Source organism: Argiope bruennichi, chromosome 9, assembly GCF_947563725.1.
Source record: "Argiope bruennichi chromosome 9, qqArgBrue1.1, whole genome shotgun sequence".
Lineage (NCBI taxonomy): Eukaryota > Metazoa > Arthropoda > Arachnida > Araneae > Araneidae > Argiope > Argiope bruennichi.
The window spans coordinates 761,801-781,960 of record NC_079159.1 but is presented as its reverse complement, the minus strand read 5'-3'; the positions used below and the strand labels follow the sequence as shown (position 1 = coordinate 781,960).

Genomic DNA, 20,160 nt, shown 5'->3' with positions numbered 1-20,160 from the left:
GCAGTAAATTAAAAATAATTTAAAAACAAAATCCAAAATACTCAATATACATTATTGTTGTATACATTTTATTGTAAGGGGGGGCGATGAAAGTTATGATTGAAAACTGGGCCATGAATACTGAAAGTTTGAGAAACACTGTCTTATTTAATTACTTTTATAAATATTGAGACTTTGATGTTTTCAGTTTGCTCAGAGGAAAGAACATGAAACTCAAATTAGTATATATTGAATAAATTATGTTTACAATTTCAAATTATGAAATATAAAAGGTATATATACCTTTTTTTAAATCTGAGCAACTTATGAATAAATAATTTCATTTTAATTTGTAAAAATCATTAAAGGAAAACAAACAAAATCACGCTTTCATAATTTTTATTTACACATTACAAATATATATATATATATAGAGAGAGAGAGATAAAATGTATGTGATAATTATTTGAAAAAATATGATCAAATGTATGTTTCAATGTACTCACTAATTCAAAAAACTAAAAAAAACTATTTACTATTTATCAACATTTATTTTTCTAGACACTTAGAAATAATATAAACACAGTATGACTAGAATGTCAATGTAAATGATGAAATCAATTTTATTCAACAGAAACATTCTAGATACTAAAGAACAATTTGTTTTTTTTATCGCTAATAAAAACATAATGTTAAACAATATACTTTTAAAGCAGAATATTTATGAAATTTTTTTAAATGCTAAAGTTACATTAAAACAGAAATCACTGAGGTGCACAGTGTTATAACAGGATATTATGATACAGTCAATTTCAGTTTAAATACAATAAACTAAATTATGTAAACATTTTAAAACCTTCTAAGCATATTCAAAATTATCAGACATTTCACCAAATGTGAATAAAGTAAATTAGAAATGCACTCACGATTTTGTTAAATTGTTTTTGACGGCAAATCGCTTACCGATTTCTTTTTCTTCGAACAGTTTTTCTAAGAAAGTACTGGAAAAGCTATATTTAATAAATGGACACACACTGAATGAATTATTCATATCATCGACTTCAAAGGCTTGAAAAAATCTATACCAAAGCTATCAACCCAAGTCAGGATTGTTGAAAGGAAAATAAGAAAACATTTTATCATGATAGTCACTCTTGTGTTTCGCATTAAAGCATGCATCCATCAGCACACCAGCATTTCCTCTGTTAACACATAATAAGAGGAAAGAAAATGACTCAAAAATTATAACTTCAAATGTAAACAAAAAATCCGCTTTATACTTGGAGGAGAACGTTAATGGCAGACTGATCGACGAAAGCGGTGCGGATGAAACTTAAACGCCATGCGCAAGAAGTACATGACATGTGACTTTTACGTCACATGAATTGACCCCATAGAAACTCGTATTTCTACATCGAATGTCACAAACTCAGACTTCTGCAGAAACGTAATTACCATTTGCTGTTTCATTTGTTTTGTGCCCATCTGGACACATTTGCCAAATTTGTTTGCAATGCAAAAAGAAAGTTTACAATTCTATCTCCATTGCTATCTCCATGCCTCTGAGTTTCCTCAATTTCATCTTCTATTGTAAAGTAGTCATATTGTTAATGCTTCTAACGGTAGAAAATTTCGTTCACTTTTTCTTTCCCAATGTCGTGGTTGTCTTGATATTTTTCTTATGTGAATATCAACAACAATCAGTTACAGCATATACCAAAGAATGGCCACGAAAGCTCATGAAGGACATCCAGAATGGCAAAAGTGGAAAAATGGTTGAAATGTACTCAAAGCTCAGAAAAGATTTCGTTTATCTGCATGACCTCGCTTCTTTTCCTATCCTACTCGTTCTTTCTCAAGAGTTTCTCACTCTTCTTTTCTCTTACTGTTTTACTTTCCAACGGCAACAGAAAAATCTTCATTGAAGTGTTAGAATCATATCGCTTTGCTACGAATGCCATTTTTGCATTGATATTGATTTTTATGTCGGCTTTTAAAATACAAGAAGAACACTGGAAGATTCGGGAGCTGTGTCTGAATACTTATTTACAATTTCGGGATAAGTCTTCAAAGTCAAAATACCTTGAGCCTCGGCCCTGTTGAAGTCTTTTGTGGAACGAGAAGACATGACAGCTGCTGGCATCATGTCTCTAAAAAGAAGACTTTTCCTGAAACTAGGGGCTTCTCTGGTCACCTACGAAGTGATAATTTTTCAACTGGATAGTACTAAAAAGAGTTAAACTTTGGATTGACCCTACAGCGGCACAAAGAAAAAAAAATCAAAATAAATGTAGCCTAATAAAAGATGTCGGTATAATCATTATAAAAAACATACATTGTAATTGCATTGAGTACGGTACAAATTTGAAAGCTTAAATAGTAATAATTAAACTCTAGAAGGAAGTTTGCAAATGGGGATTTTTTTCCGTACTAAGAATAGCTAAGTCCATGTTCTTTAACATGGTCCAAGAGTAACAAATAATCTGTGACAGCCTTACTGAGGAAGAATCCAGCTTACTGCGAAAGATACTGGGGAGGGGATGAGTGTCGTTGCGCGTGAACTGTATTTCGAGCGCGTGGCAAAAGTTTTACTTTGTGGTTAAAAAAAAATACCTCTAAAATTATCTTGTGAAAAGCTTTATTGAATGGGTTCAATTTGAAATGTTCGATTTGGTCAGAAATTTATGCTGTTTTATTTTTTTCGCTTAAGAATCAACAAAAATGACAAAACACGTTTATTGTTTGACTAGGGATTCTAAAACCCTCCGCCATTTTGTGCATGCGGTAGGATGGGTTTAATTCGTCAAATTAGGGGTGAGAGGAACGATGAAAGGAGGAAATGTTTATATTTAACAATAAAGTAAACTGGGATTACTCGCGGACTGAATTAAAATAATAGATCAGAAACGACACGATAGTCACATACACGTGAAAAAAGAATTGAACAAATAGAGCAAAAATCAAGGTCAAAGAATTCTGGAAATGTGCTAATTCTTCCACGTCTCCCCTCTTAATGAGATAGAGTTGTCGAAAAGTGGTCGTCTCAGAATATTGAAACGAACAATATATAGACTTGTGTTTCGGTCTGACGTCGTTAAGTTTAAAATATTCGAATTTTTTCCTACTCTAAAATAAATAGAGAATTTTCAGACACCTAAAGTCTAGGTCATGCAGAATTTAAATGTGTGTTACAAATGGTTATTGTAAATTCTCCTTCACCTTATGTAAGATTTCGTTAATTCTTTCCAAACTGTATAGGAATAGCACAACAATGATATCATCTGTGATTTTGGTATATGACAATATATTTGCTATTTCATTTATCTAATACATAAAAGTGAATTTTTTTTTCGTGTTTTATGCGCTGTCATCCGATAAAACTTTGCCAACTTATTGTTTGCTCTTGCACGAAGATTATAGGCATAATACAACTATTAGCATTTATTTTGAACATAATTAAATGTACAAACAAATCGTTTCATTCGTTTCTATTATCCAACATTATTTTAACATTGGCAATTGACAAAAACAGTAAACGGAAAACGGCACGTGTCATTCAGAGTTAATCGCACATATATAAAACAAAATAAAGTTATTATCATCGATGCCAATCAATGCGAGTGAAATGAAATCGAAAATATTTAGTGCAAGAGCTAACTTTTTTCTTCTTCTAATTAATGGTCATCTGTACAAGATATTGTCATTCAACGTGCACAATATACTTTCTGCGGTGAATCGCACATATTATCCCTCACATACAAAATAGAATTATTATTATCGATGCCGATCAAAATTATATATAATGGAAATTTTCCAATGCAAACAGTAGTTTTTCTATTTATTCCCTGAATCTACAAACGATATTTTGATTATCAAAGTGCATACCGAGTTCAGTGCTTCGACAAAAAATATGCCTCCCAAACCTTGGTTACTTAGTAGATATACCAACGCAACACTTAGAAATGAGCGAATTCAAACGTCTGAAACAAACAAGGAACGACAAGCGAGCAATGAAACAGATCATTTTCGAATTACAAATTCACGTGCTTCCGAATCTCAAGATCAACATGCCGCGAGAATCGAAAGATAACGTTTATGTGCTGCCCAATCACGCGCATTAGAATACCAACATGCGTCAAGGATCGAGGCAACTGTTCTGAACGGAAAGTCGAATGAAGATGTGCTCATTCCACGCATTCCATTATTCCCATCGGCATTCCTTTTGATTTCAAACGCCTGCAGACTGCACGACCATTCGACTTGCATTCTAGACCATCAACAAGGCACAAGGTTAATCACTTCAAGTGTGCGGGTTGAACCTAGAAAATACATGGCCAGTTGGATGTTGGATGTTCACGAGTCGGAGAGCCACGAAATTTATTTGTTTTTGATGAAGACGGAAAAACAAAAAATATTGCTACCCTAAAGCGCTTGAATAATAAAGTTAAAAACATAGAATAAGTATTATTTACGCTTTCCTTTATAAACCATTCCATTTCAATGAATGCAATCATTGTCGACAAGAAAATAAACATCATTCTTTCTATCATTTGTAATTAAATAAGATAGCCATTTCAAATTTCAAAAGATATTTCTAACATTATTTCTTCTGCGGCAGCAACGCACCGGGTACCAGCTAGTTTTTAATAAAACTGTATACGGTTTTTTTTTTTTTTTTTAATGAAGTAAATTCATGTAATGCACATTTTCGAGAGTTTATGTATTATGAATGACGCTCCAAATTTGTCACGAATGAAATGCATTCATTATAAATATCATCACCAGTGTACTCGGAGTTATGTAATTGACGCTTTATTAGTCATGGCTCATATTCTGCGCATCATATAGAATCATTGCTGATTCACTAGCCATTGCTTAAATATTTATTTACATTACAAATATGGACATGTGACATGTCTGTCTTTTTTTTTTTTTTTACTACGCAATCGAAATCGAATCTATGATGCCGATGAGCGTGCTTTTTATGAACAAAGGAAACCTGATCATGAGGAAATTGAAGAGAAATGTGTATGTATGATATATTGCTTCTTAATGTTTTTTTTTCTCTTGGTTCAAATCCATGTAAATAATGTAACTGAATGCCAATAATTTGTGGTTCTGAGATGCAGATACTACTCATTCCCTTTGCGATTTGTTGGTTTACATTTTTTATAATGACTCAAACCGGCCATTCACCAACCACTACTCCATACCGCGACATTGGATTAGTGACCTTCCATTATTTTGTTTCACTCATTTAGGCCAATTGTTTACATTCATTTCACGCAAGTTCCATCGGAAAATGCCTTACTGGAATCCCTTCCACCACTACGCACCCCGCCTCTATACCTGCATTCAATAAGTGTCAATTAAATTTTATGGACGAGTAGTAAAAATCGGGTCAAGCTAACTATATAAATTGGTTTTTAATTAGAATGAATTTGTTTTAAAACCTTGGATTATAAAATTGTATCAAATATAAACTTTGTCTTTTGTTACTTCATTAAAAGTTCCCCTGACCCCCTAAACCAGAAGGATTGCCTTCACTGTCATCACTCTTCTCTACTAGCTGCCGCTGTCTTTCCCACCCGAGTTGACTTTTTATTTGGATAGCATTTTCTTTTTCATATTTATCAAAGTATTGCTTAAGGTGGCTGAGGGTAATATAGCCACTCATATTTCAACTTAAAGTATATTAGTTGTTATAATATTTAAAAAATGAAAAACAATTGGTTCATTATCCTCTTTGTAATAATTTTTGTTTTCACTTTCAAATTTAAAATTTCATTGAAAGCCTTTAATTAAAATTAATATGACCGTGATTCAGGCATCTTCCTATGCTTTTCCATACAAATTTTTATTCTTAGTTTAATTACAATTAAGCAAAGAAAAAAAGAAACGATAAAAAGATACAGCGTTAGTTTATAAAAAGAACTTATTTATTTCTATTTGAAAAAAAATAATATAATATATTTCAAGAAACAAAAACATTCCAACATGTCAAAAATTCAAACGGCTAAAAAAATTTGAAGCTATTTCCTAAATACATAACAGGACAGAACAAATATTTTAACAAAAAGTTACTGATTGTTTGTTTGTTTGAATGAGGGGGATTTAGGGATTTTTAGCTACAAAGACTGTCATCCCAACTTTCAACAATATCTCTAATTAATAAATGTCAAAAAATTTCAAGTGTTGAAGGAAAATATGGAGAGAAAGTTTATCTGCAAATGCTTTGCTCGTGAGTTGTTTGAAATTACAGGTTGAAAGAGAGTTGAGGCCCAACTTCGACCACAGGCAACGTCTGATGCTTGAGTATTTTTGGCAGTGCAGTAAGACATGATCCAAATTATTCAAAGAATGGCATGTCTCGCAATTTGGTTGATTCGACAAGTTAAAACGATGTAGAAGGCCAGGTGTGATGAGTGCTTTGTTAGAAATTCTAGCGCAAATGATGTCTTCTCTTCTATTTCTTGTCCATTTAGCAATATTTTTTATGTCTGGAACTTCTCCAAGAATTTCATAATATTTGCTCTGTCTGTAGCTGTCTGTTTGTTTTTCTTTTTGAGATTTGTTTGATGCGTGAGATGATGTCTTCCGATGCGATCCATTCAATGCATGGGCTGATTTCTGTTACTGATTTTGCGATCAAGTCCGCTTTTTCATTCCATAAAATTGTCGAATGCCCTGGGATCAATAGAAAAGTAATATGTTGGTTAATCTGAGATTTTTCCACAATTTTATGAAAAATGGATGGGGATTTATATGAAAATTTTTGAAGTGCTGTAAGAACTGAAAGACTATCTGTAAGAAGAAGTAAATGTTTCTCATCAACGGAAAGATAGTCCAGAGCCTGGCAAGTTGCAAGACCTTCAGCTGTAAAAATTGAATTGATGTTGTGGGTTCGAAAAGCAAATTGAGACAGATCCGAAATGCCGGCGATTGAAGTTAAGTTTTGTGATTTCGATGCATCAGTTGCGATTATGAAACATTGTTTGAAGTCCTTTTATAGCGTTTCTTGAAAACTGCCATTAATAGCTGAGTGTGGGAGAGATTTGTTTTGAAAAGGGTATTTTGAAGTAATAATACTGCAATTTTCTCTTGGAAGTTGCAAAAAATGTTGATCAGAAATAATGCGATTCCAATTAATGTTTAGATCAGAAAAAATTTTATCCAGAAGAATTTTGTCCTGTTCAATAAGAGCAAGATTGAAATGTTCTAAATCTAATTTGTAGATGGCGGAGAAGGAACTGATAGAAATCTGCTTAATGAGAAATTGTAAGGATAAACGTTTGATTTTTTCACTGAGAATTTCCTGATTGGAGATGTAAAGGAGAGCTTTATTTGGTGTCCACTGTGGAACACCAAGTGCAATGCGAAGTGCTTTGGTCTGAATAATATTACATGCTTCCATGTGAGTTTCTGGAAATTTATTGATAATTGGACTGGCGTAAAAGTGGAGAAAAATTAAGTGGAGCGGTGACTTCATTGGAAAGTGTGAAGTCGCCGCTCCACTTCATGATAGTAACCGGTCTTACTAGTATTCGTATGTGTTGATGCACTGTTCCATACAAATAGTTCTTAATTGCTTGTGATTTGACTTTGCATATATTCCATTTACTGCTGGCGCGATCTATTGGTAGAATATAGAACTAAAGTAAACAATTTAAAGAAATAACATTTATATTTAATTCAAATTTTTCAGAAAATGGTTTACTCCAATACAAAAACTAAATAAATAGTTTTGTAAAAATTTGTAAAAGTGTTTTTGTAGTTACAATAAATAAATAGTTTTGAAAAAATCAAATTTAAGAAGTAAGCTGAAATAGATAAATTAATTCAATCACACGTTACTTAAATTAGTAAATTAAGTATTAATTACAATTAATAAATTTTATATTTAATATTAAATAATAATTTTAAATTAATAATATGATAGAAATAACAGATATTTGGAACAAATATTTAAAAATAACAATAGCAAAATTATTTGTTATTCAAAAAATAGTGGATTTTGCATCTCTAATTCTTAGGTTGCAGAGTGTTTGTCTCCATCGCACTTGGAACGTACGGTGACTAAGGAATTGATGCAACCAAGTGCATATCTTCCCGCAAATGCCCAATTCCAAGCATTTATTTATCAATCCGTCAATATAAACCGAATCATAAGCTTTTGCGATGTCGAGACTAATACCAATGAAATGTATTTTTTTCCCTCTTTGCTTTTGAAATGCTGTAATATAATGAGTAAGCGGCTGCCCTATTGTCCTTGTATGGTAAAAAACCAAATTGTTCTGGATGAAGTTTTTTGTTCTTTGTAAGAAAATCAGTAATTCTCTTACATAAGATACGTTCAAAGATTTTGGAAAAAACAGATGTTAGAGCTATTGGCCTATATGATGTTATCTGAAGCTTGTCTTTATTTGGTTTTGGAACGGGAATAGTAAGTGCATGTTTCCATGTTTTGGGAACATATGCTGTGTTAAAAATCTGTTGAAATAATTGAAGGATGTAATAATTTACATTTTTGTTAAGTTTTTTGAAAAAGGATGCGGGAATATTGTCTGGACCTGGGGTTGTTGCTTTTGATTTTTTAATTGCAAATTGTAATTCTTCCATTTGTAGTGCTCCGTTTAATTCGCTTTCCTGATTGTCCGTAAACTGGATTGGTAATCGTTCGTGAGAACTGGAATTGTTGACATAAAATTCTGCGAACAGATTACTTTGCACGAATGGGTTTGTGATAAAAGAATTCTTAACAGAAATGGTGTTGAAGGAGTTGTTATCTTCATATTGCTGATTCGGTTTTCTTAAGATAGAATAAAATAAACGAGGATTTCTTGCACTATTACATAAGTTATCCCAAAATTTTTGTTTTGCTTGTTTACTATAAAATTTGAATCTGCTTGCGAATTTTTTGTGAAGAATCCAAAATTTAGTTAATATGCATCTTAATGCTTTCTTCCGATATATGATTTTAAGGTTGTAAAGTTTGTGACAGGTTTTATCCCACCAGGGTGGGTATTGTTTGTTATTCAAAGGTATTTTTCTAGTATTATTGGATATGATTTCTGAAATGTTTGATAAAACTGAGTCTAGGTTAAAATTTGTATCTTCAAAAATTTTTTCCGATTGAAAAAGAATAGATTGCCATTTAATTTCTGTGAGGAACCTTTGTTTGTTGTGTAAAACTTTGCAGGTGGAAATTATGGGGAAATGGCCGCTGTCAAAAGATGATTCAGCAACAAAACAATCTGAGCTACAGAAGATTGATTTGGAACAAAGGGTAAGATCCAGAAGTGATTGGTTACCTGCAGGAGTAATGTGCGTTGGGTTCGAAGTATTTAAAATGACAAAATTTGAATCCGTTAACCAATCGACAAAATTGTTGCTGAGTCTGGAAGAAGTGGTTGAACCCCAAAAAGGGTGATATAAATTAAAGTCACCAAAGATGAACGTTGGTTCAGAAAGTTAGTTAAAAAAGTTTCCGAAAATTTGAATGTCAAAACCTGTAGGAGCGTAAATGTTAACTATACAAAAGTTTAGAGAAGCTGTAATGATTTTAACGGTGAGTATTTCCACGTCCGAATTTTGAGGTACATCGGAAGGGATTATGTATGCCGACAAATGATCGGGGACTCCAATTAAAAGGCCCCCTCCCAGTCTGCCTTCCCTATGAGATCTAAAAAACCTTTTTTTATAGAAACTAAAATCTTCTTCAGCATGAAGAAAAGTTTCTTGAAAAATCCAGAAATCTGAAATTGAGAAGGGGCGGGGGGAACCAAGCCAGATTTTTTTTATTCCTAATACTACGGCAATTCCACTGAACAAAACGCATCCTAATAAATTAAACCAACAGAAAAGGAAAAAACAATCTGCAAACTCTGCAAGAGGTCAACCAAACACCGGGGTGACGTACGCGCACACACACACACGCACACACACACACGCACACACACACACACACACACAAAAAAAAAAAAAAAAACCCAAGCATTTGGGAAAGATAAAACTGAAGCAGCGCTTTGCAAAGAGAAAACAAATAACAAGCAGTAAAGCGGGAGAGGAACAGAAAACAGGAAAAAGAAAACAAAGCGCAAAAAAAGATTATTAATCCGAAGTCCCAGCAGGGCCACCAGCGTCCCATTGCATGGGTTGACTAGTAGAACTAGTGAAGTTTTTCGAAGCATTAAGTAAAGCTTTTTTCTTCCTGGATGGAGATTTAATTTTTTCACCTTTGTCAATCACATGAATTAACTGTTGCACCATAGACTCGACCGTCTTTTGAAATATTTCCAATAGCTCATTGAAATGCTGCTCCATCTTTTTGTTGATGTTTTGAATGCTGGATTCCATTTTGTCGTTTAAAGATTTTTCAAAGTCAATGGGTTCCGTGCTCGATGTAGCAACAGTCGCATAAGTTGTATTAGATAATGCATTAAATAAGCGTCGTGCTTCCCCTGTAGTGAGGTGGTTACGACATTTTAGATCCAAAATTTGTTGTTCTTTGACGTACAAGGAACATGCTTTAGATGTTGCTGCATGAGAACCTTGACAGTTAATGCATTTAACTGGGTTTTGACAATTTCCAACGTGTTCTGTTCCACATAATTGGCAAACTTGGTCTTTCGAACATATCCTAGATAGGTGTAAGAAATTGTAACATTTTGAACACTGTCTAGGCCGATCGATAAAAGGTCGAATTTTCTGGAATGTAAGCCAAAGTTTAACTGAATCTGGAAGAGAAGTACCCAGAATTGTTACGAGAATTGAAGTTTGTTGTGTCGAATTTTGTTTGACAAAACGTCTCATCTCTCTGGTTTCAATATCATTAAACTGTCGCAGTTCATCTGCAACTTCTTTGAGTGGAACACATGTGAGCATATCAATAAGCAGAAATCTAGAAGTAACTCCTTCCCAAATAACGTTTGAAGTAACTTTAGTATCGTTAATCTGTTCTAAGCCAAGAAGTTGTTTTGTGCATCCCAGATCCTTTGTAGTAAAAATTAGTTTCCCTCGCCGGGTAAATCTCATGTTCATGATATTTGAGTGTCTGTCGATATTTTGCTTTATGAAAGTTTGCATCAGAATGGGGTTTGTGAGCGGTATTTGAGAAGAAGAATTCGCATTAGAAAAAATAACGTTTATTTCCTCGTAATGTTTCTGACCTAAATTTAGCACAAGGTCCTTGGCAGGTTTTTCATTCAAAAAATAAATGTCAGTAATTTGAGGCATCGTGTTGAAGGCGAGAGATTCAGAATTCAATTGAAAGGAATCATCACTAAAGTCTTGCACTGATACAAATGTGTTACTCAGCTTGCAATGAAGAAAAAATACACAAAATATAAAGGAACAATCTTACCTCGGACAAATTGAATCAAGCAGAGTAGAAATATGAGGAGAAACAAAAAATAAAACCTTGTCTAAACTTGAGAGTAAAATGCAAAAAAAAAAAAAAAAAAATCCACCGTAAAGTATTTTTAAACGCAACTTCGCTTTTTTATAAACAAAAGACCGTTATATCTTTCAAATCAAAAAACGAATTCCCTCTTAAAATAATTCTAAATTTTTGCTTTACACAAAATATTCCGTTTATTCGTTAAAATGTTGTTTTATTATGACGTAAAAAACCAAAAGTTACTGAATTTTGGATGAATAATAGCATACAAGTATTACAGGCACTAATGTATTTTTCGCACAGCTTGGTAAATTAAATATCTTTTACAATTTATGCAAGAAACATAAATTTTTTGAAAATATTCATCACATTGTATTGAAGTGCTTTAAAGTCTTTCTAAGCTCAACCTAGGCTTACGTTAGAAGTTTGAGGCAACCTGTTCTCATTCCTTTAACGATTTTTTGAATATTTCATTAAAACATTCTTACGAATTGTGTTTCTCAAAGAATCTGTAAATATTAAAATATAATCTTAAAATCAAGCTGCATTATATTCGTGGGATTTTTACCATACATGAAACAGCTTTCAAAATATTACAATAATAGCGAACTTGTGAATTACAGTAGACTCCCGATTATCTGCGAGCGGGTTATCCGCGGTGCGGATTATCCGCGCCTGCCGCAAAAAGTTTTTTTTTTTTTGTCTGATTTTTTCAAAAAGGTGCAGTTTTACAGTTATGCTTTTGTAATTACATAATACATTACAGTATTAAAACAGTACATATGTATTAATTTTTCTGTGTATCCTAGACGCCTCTCGTAAGTACAAAGCACTTTTCTGTTTTCATTAACAAAATGCATTTTAGGTTAGTTTTGAGTGATATACTAAGATATTAAGCGTTAGTTAAACATTTCCTGCTGTTTATTTTACGTTTTATTGTACATAAAACGATTTTTCAAAGTTGGAATGACTGTTTTCCTTTTTGCTATACCCATTTTTAGCTTTTTTCGGATTATCCGCGATTTTTGTTATCCGCGGCGGCCGCGCCACCCAATTCCGCGGATAATCGGGAGTGTACTGTACTTGATATTATTGATTTGTTATTTTCAATTACCGCATCATAAACAAACGAACGTGGGAATTGATGATTTTATCTATAATTTTCATTTAAAAAAAAAAAAGAAGTTCCGACCCATCTGGTGTTTCTATTTCCTCATAAAGAAAAGAAATGCAGAGTAAGAAAAAATTGGAAGCTTTTTTACGGGTAAGAAGTTTGAGCTTGTCCAAATTAGGAATCTTGTGCTTCAGCACATCCATTACGGAGCAACAAAGAGCAGAAAATTGCCGGCAACCATCTAAATGACCGTTTGGGTGAACCGGGACGCTGGCTGATCTAATGGAGAATGAAAATTATTATTGATATCACGAAGGTAAAGCCCTTCCACAACAAAAATATTCTGTCCTAAATCAAATATAATGATGAAACTGAATACCTCGAAATAACGTTGAATAAAAGACTTAAGTATAACAACTATATTAATAGTTCAGTTAAGAACTGCAAGTTGCATATGGGTCAATTTTAGCCTTTTCTAGTAAAAAAATTTCAAACTCTCTTTAGAAAACAAATTATCATTGTGGTTAATTGCACCATAGAAATTCCAGAATGTAGAATAAGAGAGGCTGACCATTGCTTTTACAGCGTTTAATTTACAGTACAGTGTTATATATATATACATTGAGTGGCTAGATTATTATGATCCCCCCCCCATACAATGTTGGACCACATCTTGTCCTTAACACTGCATATGGATTCTTCTTGGAATGGAGATGTGGTATAAGGAATTTGAAACCATATCTGATGGACTGCATCTGCCGACTCTTTAAGCTTTGATGGTACTGGATGTCGGTTCAGCTATTCTTAAATTTAATATTGCAGTCCTGGGTGGCATGATAGGCGACGCACTTAGCGAAGTGAGGGTTGCATTTACAATTTATTGCGCTGTGGTAGAAACCTCTACAGCTGAAGCACATTGTGGCTTTATTTTTGCATCTATAGGTTTCAACTCGTATTCTGAGGTAGAGGATGGATTTCAGGTTGCAGATGTCGGCAGTAAATAAGTTTTTATCAGCATCTACAGAGAGACTTTTTAATTCCGACTTTTATGAGACGTTCATCTGGGATTTTAGAGAATACATGCTCTTGTTTCTTTTTGGTTAGGAATTCTATTTTTTTCTTGCGAGATTCTTTACTTTCAAAGATCTGGATGAATCCATTACTGAACTGTTTATCGGTTCTAGGGCACATACTGTTGATTTCTTGTAATATAAGATTGTATCCCGTTGTCAGCTTCAGATTGATGAGAGGAATTTTCCTATTGGAGATATCATCATCTACAGTGATCTATTCAGTTCTTTCCAGGGCTTGGAACTTCTTTTGAAGTTCTAAAGCCGAAGGGGCTTCGCTGGAAAGTCGCTTCTTTTGTTTTTTCCTTGGCTACAGATTCAAAAACATCAGAGAACCATTACAGACTTGCTTTTTGAAGAGGTTCCATTGCTTGCACCTTCCTAGTTCTTTATTTCATCAGAATTTGGCAGCGTTTCTCTAAGTAGGGACTAGTAGCTTCATCTTCGGAGCGGAATTCAGAGAGAGAAACTTCTCTAATTCCATTACATTTGATAGACTGTCTTAGCCCTTCAATTGCAGGCGGAAAGGTTTTTAAATTATATTCCAAGTTTCGTCGGCAACGTGTGTGCTGTGATTTAGGTGCTAGGGGTGGACTCCTGGGAATGGGAACTACCGGTGCCACGGTAGGAGCTTTGCGAGGAGGATGGAGGTGGTCTACTGGAATGGATTTCTTTTATTAGCAATCTGGACTCGGATTCTAGTATCAGTATCAGACTGCCATTACAAGAATATATCAGCGGTCCTTATCTCTCACGATGGGTTGAAAACGCACAGTCCAAAACAGCTAAAACAAGTTGCAATTTCTTCAAATAATAGACGGAGAAAAGCCCATCTATGTAAGGAACTATGGTACATCGTTAATCAATAAAGATTTGATACAGGGCAGCATGCAAAAAAAGTTTGTGTTTAAGAACAGAGCTATCTATATCAAGAAAGGGCCTTGGATGCAGAGCAATAAATGCACGTCATACTGAATCGACTGTCAGAGCGAAAATCTATAAAAAATCCAATTGAAGTATTCCTTGTCCCGTATTCACTTTTAATAGCTCACCCTCTAGTGATAGTAATTTGAAGTTATGGCAGGTGTATGTGTAAGTGTCAAATATAATAATTTGGTTACTCAGTGTATGTATCAATAAAGTTTAGTCCGACATTTCCAAATCAGTTGTAATATAGGAGCCCTGCATAACCATTTAGCTTTCAAAACCGTCCAAGACAGCTTTACAGCAAGAATGGAGCGACTACTACAAGAGTTCATAAACTGCCTAGTTTCCACAATGAATCCGAGTTGCATAACTGTGATCATAATCTAACTCCCATTTCGTCTTTCCATCGTTTAACCTTTCTCGTATAAATAAGCAATGAGGTCAAGGGTGTGGATCATACTCGTATTTCTTTCGTTTTAAATTAACCAATAAGTATACTTTCATTAAAAATCTGTCCATTACTTCTAAATATAAATGATTCTTTTTTTTTTATGTAGTGCAGTCTCTAATCTAGAGAAAATCTAAAGTTCCGAGTCATTCTTAAAACTTCTATATAAGTATCCTACATAAAAATAATATAATAAAATATGATCAATTTTATATATACCAATTTCATTGAGAAATTATTTAATCTAACACTTTGCAAACAAATAATTAAAAACTCCACTTCAATTTGTTTTTAGAAGTATTAAAATATTGGGTTTTTTCCCCCCTCTCTTTCTATCTCTTGTGATACATTTTGAACGTCTATGCGTATATATTATTATTGAATTTTTGAGACCCGCTCGCGTTTAAAATAATCTTGACAAAATTTTTTTATATATATCTGCCATATTTTTAAAGGATAATGTATCAATTGAGGAACATAACAAAAGAAAATATAAACATATGGTAAAAATAACTCTTTCCTTGGTAAAACAACCGAAACACGACTTAAAGGTAACTTTTTATTTCCTGCTTTAGTACAAATTTTCTCAAGTGGGATTTTTTTTAAAAATGTCAATATTTTTTATTGGTTTTTATGATAATGAAGGTTTTTCTTTCATTTATTGACATTACACATTTTTTAAAACAAAAATATTTTTTTAAACGAATACAGTAGTCATTTCTTCAAGTGGGATTCATTCAATAATCTGTACATCTTGACTGAGTATTATCTTGCAAAAACTAATTGTTCAATCCTAGAAAAGAAAAATAACATTTTACCAACATTGAAATTCAATTTTAATCTTCTCGTTCTTGAAACGAATTAAGAATCACATTAAGTAATAAGAAATAAATTACTTGACGGCTTTTGGGATTTATGTCAGATTTGTAATTAATCAATATTTAATTATTTCAAAATTTTCCAAAATAGCAATTTATTGAAATTAATTCAGCTTTTCTCAACAATCTATCACAAAGTGAACCTAAAACTACAACATGCATAGTATATTAGTTTTTGTGTTTCAGTGGCACAATGATTATTCTTTTCTAAAACATTTGCAAAACCATTACTAGGATTTATTAGAACTATGTTTTTTAAGATAAATATGTTTAATCGGTTATTACTACATTCATAAAAGTTTTTGTGCATATTTATACTGTTATTGCAATTGTTGTTTTTTAAATAATGTAAAATAAAAAATTCTTAACAAAATATTTTAATACAGTAAAACATATCCAAATCATTCTCTTGTTGTGTTAAGTATAAAAAATAAAAACCTGAAAATAAGAATGAAAAATTCATAATTTATTTTCCAAGCACCTTTTATCATAAATTTTAAAAAGCGTGTGAACATTAATTGCTACACGTGGATACTGAAATAAATTTTTATTTTATTTAAGTATCTATAGAGTTCTGAAACATGTATGACACATATTAAGATAGTTTTGCGTTTTAAATATGAAATCCTAAATATTCAAATTTATATAAGCTGCTGCCACAATTTTTTGCTATGGAAATTAATGAAATCTTAATACTAAGATTTGTAATAATTTACATCACACAACGGATTTGCTTAGTGTCTTTCAAGTAATACTAAATAATTACAACTAATATATTTATCTCTCTATATATATGCATTTTTTTCAAGTGCTGACTAAAAAAATGAAAAGGATACACAGTAATTTACCTTAATATGAAATTCAAAATTAAATTTTTAATATTCACTTCAAAGTAAGAGATCTTTGAATAGCAGATGCTGAAAAGGTTTCCACATGTAAACAAGCAATAGATATACAACAGAATATTATAAATGGATTAAATGAATAATTTACAGAACAGCAAAAAATTATAATTGTTAAGAAAAAAAAAAAAACCTTTTGTTTCCAACAAACAAAAAATAAAAACATTTAAATACAATTTTTCAAAATAATGTACAACAATAAAAGATATTTATGTACAACTTTACATAGAATTCAACAGCAAAAAAAGTATTAAAATATAAGCAGAATTTATGCAAATTGTTCTTTAAACATTTGTGCATCAGCTTTTACATTATAGTATGATTAAACCATTAAGCATTTAAAGATAGCAAGTAACTGAAATAGCATTCTTAAAATATTCAGCATAAACTTTGAAATCAGAACTCTAACATACAATAGGATTTTTTTAAGTAATTATTTATTTCCATTCAAAAAATCTTAAAATCATGAAACATTTTTCTATTTGGCTACTTCATAACTTGAAAGTCTACTTTCCTTAAAACAAACATTTACTTAAATAAGATTTATTTATAACTACTGACAATGCCCAACTATGGCTAATTGTAATAATGTTAAGTGAAAACATTGATAATAAATAAATAACAGAAAATTTTATTATAAAAGGAATACAGTAAGATGGATAAAGTTTGAATCAAATCACAGACAAAACTGAAAAATAAATACTGATATAAAAGTTAAAACGCTTTTATATAAGACCTGCCTTTATTCATCTGAGGATAAATTTCACTTAATAGAAAACCATAAAAAATTGACTTATTTTGAAAAAAAAAAAAGTTAGAAATTTTCACATTATTATTTATTAAAAAAAACCCCAGAAAAAATACAAATATAATCTCAATGCAAATATGTTAATTTTTAAAATCAAATGATGTAAAATATTCCATTGAAAAAATTCTATCTAGGATGTGAATGTAACTACAATCGGTAATAGCTTTTATTTCCTAACAAACTTAGTTTAAATAAATCAAGTCTTGGAATTATTTAAGTACAATTACAGTTAGTTTAAATAAACCAATTCTTGGAATTATTTAAGTACAATTACAGTTAGTTTAAATAAACCAATTCTTGGAATTATTTAAGTACAATTACAGTTCAAGCTGAAATAACTAAACATAAAATACTATTTTTCACCGATTTCTTTAATACATAATTTTTTTTAACTATTATATACATTCATTTGTATTGTATAGTTTGTATTTATTTCTAATGAGATACATGAAGAAACAGATTTAAAATTATTTGAAGATCCTAATTTTAGGGAGATGTAATTTCTCAGAAATGCACAAGTTCATGAGACAAACAAAGGTAACTGCAATGAAGATGTGACACATACTGCATTTCATTTTTCTTAAAACTTTAGACCTTTTGCAAGATGAATGCTTCAGAACAAGGATACATCTTCCTATTTACAAGACGATGATCTCTTGGTTGTATGCTACAGAAAACTTTAAAATGAAACACAGAAAAGCAAATAAAAGTTTTATGCTAAAAAATAATTTACTAATACAAAATATATTTATCTAAGAATTTAATATCTGTTCTTCTTCTTTTAGTAATATCCAAATTTTCATGAATTAGAATGCTCATACACTGACGAAATAAAACCTTCAGTACATATTAAATAGAATATCTATAGATGTTTACAAAAGTTTCGAATTAACTAATCATTCTATCACAATACTTCATTTTTTTATAAATGCAAAACAGGAATATGAGATGAATGAAAAATAATTTATCAAGAACAAAAAATAAATTTCAAAAAGTGACCAAACTACACTCTAATTAATGATGAAAACTATAAAATTGAAATAGATGGCCATATATTCTGAGAACATTTAATTAATTAATATCACCTGACATATAAAATGAAATATAGTTTAAAATAATATTAAAAAAGTATTTCAATAAAGTTTACGAACAAATATTTATAATTCTTGAAAACACAATATTTATTTTAGAAATTTTTCTTTTATCTACTTTTATAAGTTTATGCTTAGACAGCTACTGAAACTGGAAATGAAATTCTTTAATACAAGGGAAATTAAAAAAATTACGAGAGAATCCTTTCTTTCTTCCTCAATATAGATAATTTAAAGTTTTTATTCAATTATATTATTTCCTTTTCGATAAAATAACTTCAAATGAGAAAAAATAATTTTTATCATAATAGTAATTTTTAAGATATAAATTCAGATATTGTTTCAAAACGCTTTTTAAAAAATCAATCGTTGAACATAAAAATGAATTAAAAAAAAAAAACACAACTTTATACACATATTATGCGATTTTTTGTAGAGTAGTTGATAATTATATAATAATAATAAATAAGTTTTTCTATTAAAACAGTAGCAGCTCACTTGCATACCAAATGTAACAAATACAGTATTTTTAAATATAAAGACATTCTAATCACAAAGTAAACAAATAAGAATCCATCAATTTCCTTTTCTTTCATTTCTATTCAAAATTTATTTCCCAGCAAATTCTATACCAGACATCAATTACAGATGTGCTAATGGGAAAGTACTCACAAGATAGCCTATTGAACACAAGAAGATACAAAATATGCATCTTCAGGAGCATCACATACAGACAATATTAGAACATTTAGCTAATTCAGAATATTTTTGACTTGTTTTATTCAAAATTCATGTGAATTAAAATAAAATTTCAAGTAACATTAATACTTTTAATACAATTTTTTAAAAAAAACCAGCAACATTTTTACACTACAACAGACGAAATACATCATAAATAATAATAATGAAAAAAAAAAAAAAAACTACATCATAATCAACTTGCAATTATATTATAAGCAAAAAATACCAATATGGTAAACAAAACCCTAAATTCACATTTTCAGATTAAAATTTAATTACATTAATTTAATAATATTCATATATTAACTCACTTGGAGAAACTTTGATAACATTTTTATATTTACTTCTAAAAATTTGAAGATTTTTATTAATCATCAATAGGATATGTACTTTTGCAATAACACAATTATCAATTTCTCTTGATACTGTAAAACAATTTAAGCTATAAGACTGCCTGTTTTACAACTTTCATTTGATAATATGGCATATTCCCAACAAATATAACATTAAATAAAATGAAATTTATTAAAAAAATCTTCACAATCAAAATATAAGAAATGTATATACATTAATAATATAAACGTGCTATAAAATTGAATCTGTAAGGGAGGAAAACTTTTAATTATAGCACAAGACTTTAGTCAAATTTTGATACTTAAATGATGAAAAATTAAGACATTTTCTTACTGCATATTGCAAAAGAGAAAATATAAATGTATTTATATAAGATTTGAAATAATAAAAAAATAAAATGCATTATAAACACTGCTTAAAGTTATTTCAATAGTTTAATGATTTATAAAT

The 20,160-nt window shown here is 30.9% G+C and overlaps 1 protein-coding gene across 1 annotated transcript; it reads right to left on the bottom strand.

The window, feature by feature from the left end:
* Positions 1-10,089: 10,089 nt before the first annotated feature.
* LOC129983905 (uncharacterized) lies at positions 10,090-11,013 on the bottom strand. The gene has a single exon (XM_056093603.1). It carries the CDS (start codon positions 11,011-11,013, stop codon positions 10,090-10,092), a length of 924 nt encoding a protein of 307 aa, XP_055949578.1.
* Positions 11,014-20,160: the final 9,147 nt, after the last annotated feature.